General features: G+C 37.2%; 1 protein-coding gene across 1 annotated transcript; it reads right to left on the bottom strand.

Moving 5' to 3' along the window:
* Positions 1-3,645: 3,645 nt before the first annotated feature.
* LOC103292922 (E3 SUMO-protein ligase PIAS2-like) lies at positions 3,646-5,433 on the bottom strand. Its single transcript, XM_054725393.1, is given in 3 exon segments — positions 3,646-4,007; positions 4,072-5,092; positions 5,095-5,433. Coding segments are annotated over 3 exon segments (1,722 nt in total).
* Between the last annotated feature and the right edge of the window lie 4,989 nt (positions 5,434-10,422).

Below are 10,422 nucleotides of genomic sequence, written 5' to 3'. Positions count from 1 at the left end.
TAGTATTTTCCAAAGCATTTCTCATGGAGTGTTCATAGATGTTACAGAAGAAATGAAGCTCATGTTGAAATCAGAGAAATGCTGAGTGAAAAAGAAGTGAAATATGCTTCTTTGCTCTGAAACTTCACAGAGCCACTAAAAGGTTCATTAACGTTCATCCAACAAAGGAGCATGTGTGTGGCAGTGACTGAATTCACGTGAGCACAGAACATTTCTGTGTTTTCCTACCCAGCAATTACCAAACCTTGTTCCATGGCATAGCATGTTCTAGAGAAGAGCAAGCAATAATTCAAAAAACATTTATAAAGAATGATGTCTGTTATTAGTGGGTCACTGCTTATGTCTCCAAGGATTCAAGAAAGAGTAAATGGAAGTCAATTAAGCAAGAGACTTTTAAGTTATATGTATAAGAACAATTCTCATAGGGAAGCTGAACTGGTCAAATGTGAGTGCTTGGAGAAACATAGTATAAGGAAGAATTAAATATGATGTGCAAATTATCTCTATTCCTGTTTATGTAATGATAATGACAATCATCAATATTTGAAAATCTGTAGAAACTGATAGATTACAAATATAAATTCCTATTGGAACAGAAAGACATTCACAATATGACAGGAATTATTAAGGATAAGAATACTCTGTCTTTAAGAGGTTTGTAGGTATGATAATATAACACTCCCAAAAAGTAAAAAAGCCCAACAGTTTCTTTAAAATTGATTAATAGATATTTTGTTGAAGGTGATGAAATTTGAGCAGAAATACTGAGTATCAAAAGGCAAATGTGAGATGCCAAAATTGGTAGAATAAAAATGAGAAATGTAAGAAGTCAAACTAGATTGGAGGTCTTTTCAGCAGATTTTAAATGCATCCCACGAAAGAAGAGGGTCAGATTAAGATGACTTTGAGCAAGCCCTTGCTGGTTTGACTCAATGGGTAGAGCATCTGCCTGCAGACTGAAGGGTCTCAGGTTCAATTCCAGTCAAGGGCACATGCCAGGGTTGTGGGCTCTAAACCCAGTAGGGGGCGTGGTACAGAAAGCAGCCTATCAATGATTCTCTCATCATTGATGTTTCTATCTCCCTCTCCCTTCTCTCTAAAATCAATATATATATATATATATAATAATATATATATATATTTTTAAAAAAAGATGTCTTTAATTGAGAAGATAAAGATGGTAAAGTCTTATTTTTTACAGAACTATTTCAGGAGTCAGGAAATTCAATACTCTAAAGGTGAAGAAATAAATGCAATTTTCTGACAGCTATCAGAGCCCAATAATTCACCTGTCTGTGATATTTAATGTTTGAATTTTAGAAGACTTTTGGGCAAATCTTTGCTATTTAGGAGAATGATTAAATGGACAATATAATGAGGGCAGGCTAACTATCTTTTTTTATTTTTTTAAGATACTTCACATTTATTTTTTTAGAAATACAACACATTGAGCTTCATCTAAAATACCACATCAAAAGCAGGGCACACAGTCCATGCTCTGCACAAAGCAACCACTTGGCGATTTCTGCTCACTTACAAGCTAAACCTTATCAAGGCTTACTGAGTTATAAGCCAATGCAATTTTCTAAACCAAAGATGTGAGATTTACCAATTAAGTTTTAGTAACAGGAAAGGTTGCCCAGTACACCATTTCAAAGCATTAGAGTTACAACAATAAATCATTCAAAATGTCATGCCTGAAAAGTCTAGTGATGCAATTCCAAGTCAGATCCCCTATACTTCCCTGTTTGACTAGATTTCAAAACATTAAAAACAACAACAAAAAATACTAAGTATAGTTCGCTAAGACAGGTCAATTTCTATTTAATTCTATAAATTGTTATTTGCTATCATTCATTGTCACCTTAAATAATCAAACAGAGTAAAAGTCTGAAACTACAGTTACTCAAAATATAGAATATTAGTGGGAATGATATTTAAAATATCTTAATAACCAGAATAATTAATTTAAAATTCAAAATTTAAAGTATATTTAGTCCCTTTTAATCTCTAAAGCAGCTATGCTTAAAATGCTTATCAAGTGATAAAAGCTATAGCACCAATCATTTTAAAGAAATCATTCCATTTATAAATCATGTAAAAAAAATGCTGCTGATATGACTTTTTTCATTTTGTAATCTGTCATGAGCTGTATGATACAGCAGGGTTTGATCCAACAATGGACAAAGGGAATCGTAACACACTTTTCCAACGTCCCCGTTAAACTGGTCATCAGTAGGTGACATATCTCCATAAGCAGAGTTTCTTTTCACATTAATGATCTTGTTCAGTAAATCCTTTCTCTGCTTCTGTTGAACAGTTTAAAATTTGTCTAACCCTTATAATACCTTCTGAGAGTTTTATATATCCACCATCTCCATTATTGACTCAAGTCACAAAAATACTTTATTGGCATGTCATTTAATTAGTTGGCTTAATCTTATTTTGCTTCAAATGGTGTAACATTTTTCTTTTTGTAATACCTGCTGCTTTTATAGTTTATTAATTTCACATGTCTGATTACTTTTAATGTTTTCTGAATCACTCAGTCCACCTGAATACTTGAATAACAAACACTTTTCTAAAACTGAGAAAGTATTGCTCTCTCTGTTGGAATATTTGTATTGAAGCCAAATCACTCAAAAGTGCTCATTTTCTAAATGTTTAACTATTCCCATTTTATAACTTCAATTTAAGTAAACACCGGCTTGATGTAATTTTCGAACTGTTGTTTTACAGCTTCCCAACTGAAGGCTGCCCACTGAGGTGCAAAGACTCTTCCTATTTTCATCGTTTCAATGCTCAGCTCTTTCGATGTACTGTTAATTCTTTATTATTTCATGTTGACTTAAGAGATTAACTTGATCTATATCTTTTGACACCTCATTCAGGGATCAATGAATGTGGTGAATTATGTAATGCATAATAAAATACCTAGACAGGTTTCTAAACTTTTGGTTGAAGTTCTACTGTCTCCCCAACATTACACAGATGCCATCTATACAAAATCCAATAATGTTCTAGTATCAATATTTCTCACTGAAACAATTTTTCTCAAATATTATCTCTAAAATTTGGTATGGCAAGTCAGATGTTATTCCTTTCAATAACCTTCATTATCAAATTCTTGTCTTTTACATTTTAAGTAGGCTATTAAAACTCATATGAAATAGTTGAAGTTCCATAAATAGTGATTAATGTTACTTGTTTTATAAGTTTAGCAAAATGCTGTTTATTTCACCATAAGTTCAAATTGAAACAATAGGTGATATTGATATACATTTATGCCCTCCTAAGTGGTTCATGGTTGAAAATGTGGTCAATTATTTTTAACTAAAAAGTAGATTGTGTTAAAAATTCTGATGGTACATTCTAGATGTTTGTTCTAGTAACAGTTAAAATTGTTGCGTTTAGATTTTAAATGTGTCTTTATATGAAACTGACTCTACATGTCTTAATTTACTTGAGCCATGAACTTTAACAAAACATGATTGCTACATGATTAAATATGTAAATGTTTAACATTTTCCAATTTTCATGACAACTTTTGAGCACCATTTGCACCTGACAATATATCATTAGTAATAAAAAGGCAGTCATATTTTTTGAAATAATCAAGATGTTTCCATTCCATAAATTTTGAATTCACTGTTGCACAGTACCAGAAAATGTTCCGAGCTGCAGCTCATTATGACTATCACTTCTTAGTTCCCCTGGCAAGTCTGATGACATGCTTGAGATTGGCGTGTGATGGAATGGTACCGAGTCGTCTGTCAGTGAAGGTGAAATAGCAGCAGGATCAACCGAAGTCACCTGGGGCAACCTTACAGAAGATGGCCGATACCTGAGAACAGCTTTGGTTGGGCTGCTTTGTGTTACTGACATCAAGATTCACTTCCTTTTGGCAGGGGGGCCTTCCTCCTCTGTTGCTAGGTCAATCACGTCCATTTTCTTCTTCTTCCTTGCCTGTCTGGCTGGCATCTCTGAGCTATGCTTACTGGAGGCTACTATCACTGTTGTACGATTAGTGGGGGCTAAAGTCAATGAACAATTCTTAGGGAGGAGGGGGACACCTGAACTCTGTTTCTGTACCCTGTTGGCTGGAGACTTTCTCAGCGTCTTCCTGTGGTCTCAGTGGATACCAAGAGCCATCTTCTTGGAATTGGACCATATCCACATCGGAGCAGTCATTGAGAATTTCCATTAAAAGCCCATCTAAAATTAAACTTTCATAGGCAGCTTCTTTTTCACACACAGGACATACCCAGGTGGAATTCTTCTCGTTCATTTGCAGATATGAGGCAGCATCAAAGCACTGTAGATGTCTACAAGTCTCTGCTCGGCATGGGTTTGTCAACCTCTTTTTCCCTAACGGGCACATCAAGGATAGCACAAGGTCAGTTATAACAATTTCACTTTCAAGATCTGCAGCAAATATTTCTTTAATTAGTGCTCTAGAATGATCGGGGTTTCTAATACCTTTCATTTTTAATCTCTGTAATAACATGGCTGATGTGAGCTGTCGTACAAGATATGCAGACATGGAGTAATTCTCTTCCATGTTTGACGCCCAAGAGATGGAAATCTGGTTTGGCACAGCTGAAGATAACCTAACTAAAGATGTAATATTCACAGTGTGTCCAGGGCACCTCTGTTGAATCGTTTCATTAGGAAGTGGTCGTGGTGGTGTGTACTCAGATGAAGGAACAAGCTTTCCATTTACTTCTATAGATAGATTATTGAGATAGCCATCTTTTTGAGGGCAACTTGTCTCTGCCAAGCAAAGTCTCAGTTGAACTTGGACTCTATAATCCTTCCCACCATCTGGCAAATGAACCCTGGATATGCGTATCTCTGTAACCTGTAGACGAGTCAGAGTAAAACTAAACAACTCCTCTTGAGACTGTTCAATACGTCTTTGAACTAAACTCGTGGGCTCGATGAGAGCATCAAGCTCATCATAAAAGGGCAAGTTTTTTAACTGCACATCAGGATGGGCAGGAGGGGTTGGAGGACATGGCTGCTGCATCTCAAGCACGGGCTTAGTATCTTGAAGCAACACAGAACCAATAGGGAAGGACGGTGAGTGCGAGATGTCACAGAAGTGGAAGACAACCTGTGGATTCCAGCCACAGCCAAGCCAGGTTCTACAGGTGATGAGCTACCATCCAAATTGAAAACTGAAGACCCGAACGTGGATAAATCAGAAGGTCCTTCAGGAGTGCGTGGGTACTGGTGTCTATGTAATTCTCAAATTTTAATTTGAACTGCAAGGCTATAGCTGCTCTTCAAGAAATGCAATGCCCTTATCAGGAGGTCATGCTTGCATCCACTTTTATTCTGCCCAGCGAAGCCTGGAAACAGTGGCTGTTCATTGTAGTTCAGAAACCTAAAACTAGAAACCATATTCCTCAGCTCCTCAGAATCCACCATTTTATACCACCCTCGGGTGCGGCTGTTGCCACAGCACCCCCTCCCGCTGCCATCAACTGAACAGCTGCCACCAGGGCCCCCACTGCTGCCTTCTGCACTGGGCCTAAGTATATTTTTAAAAGAAAATTATATTAATAGACTTAAGTCTGCTTATGTTTCAAAGCACATATTACAATAAAATTTTTACAAGAATTGTGCTGCAAGTTCTAATGAGAAGAGAGAAAGTACATGATCTGAAAATGATTATTTGAAGAAAATCACAAAGAAATCAACTTTCAAAGGAAAAGTGGGAATTATTGGACAAAGTCAGAAACAAAGACACTGTTGCTTTATTTTTAAGATCCTTTAAAATCTAAGATGATTTAAAAAAATTTTTTTAAGTCATTTAGAATGCCAAATAATCTGTTGAAATAGCTGAATTATATAAATATATACCTTTGTTTAATGGATAATAAAAAGTAGAGTATTTTTTAAAATAGTTTTGCAATAAGAAGCCTATTTATAGCAATTATTATATAAGCAAATATCCTATATAATAAAAGGGTAATATGCAAATAGAACAAAAGGCAGAACAACCGAACAACCAATCAAAGTGTAATATGTTAATGATATGCTAAGGGTGCTCAACTGCTTGCTATTACATGCACTGACCACTAGGAGGCAGATGCTCCAACTGGTAAGTTAACTTGCTGCTGGGGTCCAGCCAATCAGGACTGAGGGAGATGGGCGAGACACACCTTGGAGTCCTCCCACGGTCCCTCCCCAGGCCTGATCGTGCACCCATGGGGTCCCTCAGCCTGGCCTGCACCCTCTGCAATCCGGGACCCCTTGGGGGATGTTGGAGAGCCAGTTTCAGCCTGATTGCACAGGCCACTCCCATTGGGAGGGTGCCAGATGCAGGGTTCATGGCTGACAATGATTGGGCGCAAACCCACGGCAGGCACAGTGGGGACAGGATGAGTGGGAGCAGCAGGTAGGAGCTGCAGGCAGTGTTGGACTGCAGTTCCAGCCTGATTCCTGAAGGCCACCCAGAGGGACCCCACCCATGCACGAATTCGTGCACTGGGCCTCTAGTTTACTTACTAAAGTTCCAGGTCAAGAGTCAACTACTACAAGGAAGTTTTTTGTCACAGTTCTCCTTTGGCCACATTTCTCCTAATCCTAAAGCAAAGTGAAACATTCACTTGTAGGATTTCTATATTTTTGGCATTGAAAACATATGACTTTCAATGCATTCACTCAGAAAATAAGCACTTTGTGTGAGGGCTACTATGTCCCATGAACACTGTTATGCAGAGAGATGCAAAGCTAAGAAAATCATAACTACCTGTGCTCAAGAAGCTCTGTTACCTCATACACCTCCTTACTCTGGGAACATTATGCCATAGAATTATAGATTTACATGAATTAAATAAGTGGCACTTAGCTTAGCCAACAGGAGGAGCTCAACAAATGATTTTTTGCTTCTATTTGGGAGCACTGTATTGCATATACCAAAAGCCTTACTATATTGTAGTGGACTAACTTCCAAATATTTTTCTTCATTTTAATTTTGTTTGCATTGCCTTTCTACTTCACTAAATTGTGACTCAGTCATATATTTTTTCCCTACAACCTAGCTCAATGGGTAGCCTAGAGCTGAAACTTGATATATGTGATTGAAAGATAAGGAAAGGAAAAAGGAACTAAGGAAGGCAGTAAAGGTAGGAAAGATGTATCAAGTATGGCCATTAAAAGAGAGACTAAAGTACTTCTGCAAGGTAAATGGTTTTCCAGAAAAACTAGAGCAAAGATCAATAAACAAAACGTAAAACCATCAAAAAATTATTTTTGCTCTTCTGCTTTCAGATACCAGGTGATCTTATGTAAAATCTAGAAAATGAATGGCTGAGAATTTTTATAATAAGGCTTAGAAGAAAAAGACACCAGAATGACATAAAGATTAAAAAAAAAAAGTAATATAACAATAATGGCCAAATAGGAAAATTGGGAGTTATATCTTTAGTAACTATAGCTAAGAAAGATCAAGCTACTTCTATTTCTGTGTTGTCGTGTTTTTTATAAGCTTTTATGAATGACACCAACAAGGAAGAAGCTGTATTGTGCTAAGCACTTGACCAGGATCCTTCCATGTACATTGTTTGTTTTTGTCTCATGACAAATCTTTGAGGCACACTACACGGTTCATTCCCCATTTTTATAAGCAAGAACTAAACTTTAGGGAAGTCATGCAACTAAAGCTCACAGTTCAAGGACTATTATTAATGCAAAATTCATCTACATTATTCTTAACTCTCACTTTTGACTGGTTATTGGCCTCTATTTTGTTGTCCTCTGAATCTCTTCTGAGGTGCCTGGTTAGCAATGAAGAAAATCCAATTCTGGTATATAATATGAATTAATATTTAAATCAGATAGTGTCACTCTTCTACTACAAAAATGCTCCTTATCTTTCGACAAAAATCTAAACTCATTTAACATAGAAGTCTGCCATGATTAGCTTCTGTTTCCTATGTAGCTTTATTCTGTGGCCACTTTACAATTTTTACTTAGCATTTTAGAGATGCCAAAATGTTACTAAAATCCTAAAGCATATGTGTGTTCATGGGGTTCCCTTGCAAGGGATGCCTTGCCCAAGAGTATCTACTTGGCAGACTCATAGTCATCTTAGGTACATCACGAGTTTAAGAATTCCACATCCTATTTGTTACCCTTCTTAACATTATAGCAGGCAAAGTGAAGCATGATGCCTTCTGTAGTCATGCTGTCCTGTCAGCACCTCAATTAAAGCAAGTGCACTATCAATTGACAGGGATCTTAACTCCTAAAAAGAGCTAGACTTAGTTGAGTCCTGCCAAGGCACTTTTCTTACATCGCATCAGATCATCTTCACAGCAACCCTGCATGAAAGGCACTAATTTCACAAATCACAAATGAGTAAGTGGTAAATTTGAAATAATAGTCCATAGGGGAAAAGAAAGTTCACTTTTTCCTATGACACTCAAAACTTTGGGTGTTTATATCACTGTAAGAAAGGCATTTGAATGCATGCAATTATTTTTAGTATCTTCATGACTCAACAGGTATGTAGCATAAATCCACATATACACATGTAAACGTATGGAAATATTACTTTAAAGGTAGACAAAAGCTGCAGCTTGTGGATGATATAGGATTTCAGAGTGGGGATATTTTAATCATTGTTTAAAAGATAAAAGACATTTGAGTAAACAGTAATGAACGAGGACTTCCACTTCAAATGAGAAAATTGCTTACAAGTCTTCACTCTCATCTTTAACAAGAAAAAACTAGAAAACTGAAAAACATACTTTTTGTGGACCCATCAGAGAATTGAGGTTGCAGGGAAAATTGCTACCTTGAAATCTAGAGTCGGGCATGTGCAGAGGGTCACAACCAAGACCTGTTTACCTGGACCAGAAGCCTCCAAAGCAATGAAGAGGTATCAAAATGGTCATTTTGACAAGTTCCCGCACTAACTAAGTGTGGACTAGTATGAAAGTGAGAAATGCCTGGGGACTGCAGTCTTAGGGGCACTCCCAACATTTGTGGGCATGAGCACAAGAATCCCCAACAGGTTTAAATGTTAAAGAAGCAGAACACATTTCTTCATGAAGCTAGAAAGTGGAGTAGAAGAGTAATCATGGTGAATTATGCCCCAAGCTTTTTCCATACCAAAGGCCAACTCTAAGGGGGAAAAGACAAACATTGTTTTCTCCCACAGGAGAAAGGTCATTCTTCCCACCCCAGTCCCCTCTAGACTTTTAACTCAAAGGAGGGTGAAAATCATAGTTAATGGTTAGGTCTTCCAGGAAATAAATTGGAAATGCTGCAGCTATAAAGGGAGCTAGGAAAACGGGAGGAAATGCTATATCCACTGGGGAAACACTTGTGAAGATCACAGCCCAAGACATAGGTCCACTAAAAGACAGAGATTTAATCATAAGATTATAGAAAACCACCCCCCTCACACACACACCTTACCACATCCACAAGGTTCCTGTATAATGACTATGAATAACAACTGCAAGAGTTACTTTATAGGTATCCACAAATTAAGACAACAGACACAGAATAGCCAACATGATATTGAAGGAAAAGAACAAAGTGGGGAGACAAACTCTATTATTCCACACATATTAGTATGATTCATGCAAAACGTTATTTTTTCTCTTTCTGATAATTCCCCATCACACGCAGAACAAATCCAAACATTTTAGTATAGCATTCTGGTGCTACATTATATAGCCTTAAAAAATAGTCAAGTTTAGTTTTCTATTTATCACTTAAAGCATTTATCAAATGCATTTGTATAGCAAATGTACCAAGAGACCTGTGAACCAGGAGATGATGGTTGGATTCTGGTCAGGGCACATGCCTGGGTTGCTTGCTCAATCCCCAGCAGGGGGCGTGTAAGAGGCAGCCGGTCAATGATTCTCTCTCATCATTGATGTTTCTATCTCTCTCCCTCTCCTTTCCTCTCTGAAATCAATGAAAACATGTGTGTGTTTTTTTAAAGTAAAAAGGGAGAGACCTAAGGAGGACCAGAAAGGGAATTACAACTTTACTGTAGTGAGGAAAGGTCTCTGAGACACTGGAACGATGGCCTGGATGGAGTGAGAGCCCCAGTTTTTTATTCAGCTAACTCACAATAACCCTTTAAGATTCAGCTTTTATCTTCTGCTGGAGTAAGACCTAAATGACTGACACCATATTGCCCTCACAATTTTGGGTTTCATGTCTCACCTATATGTTTTCATAGTTTCCTGTTTATCATTCACATAGCAGCCACCTGGTAAATTAAAAATATTTCAGTATATGTCTGTCACCCTTCAGCTACTAAAATATCAAGCTCTGAGAAGGAGACCATAAAAGTTTTAACTCTTGTATACTACTCTTAGAAAAGGTGCTCTGTAAATAATTCTTGAATTGACACAGATGTTTTGTAAGTGGAGAGTTCATTTCCATTGG

This window comes from Eptesicus fuscus, chromosome 13 (assembly GCF_027574615.1).
Source record: "Eptesicus fuscus isolate TK198812 chromosome 13, DD_ASM_mEF_20220401, whole genome shotgun sequence".
Classification (NCBI taxonomy): Eukaryota; Metazoa; Chordata; class Mammalia; order Chiroptera; family Vespertilionidae; genus Eptesicus; species Eptesicus fuscus.
Note: the sequence above shows the minus strand (reverse complement) of the source record. Positions and strands in the feature narration are given on the sequence as shown.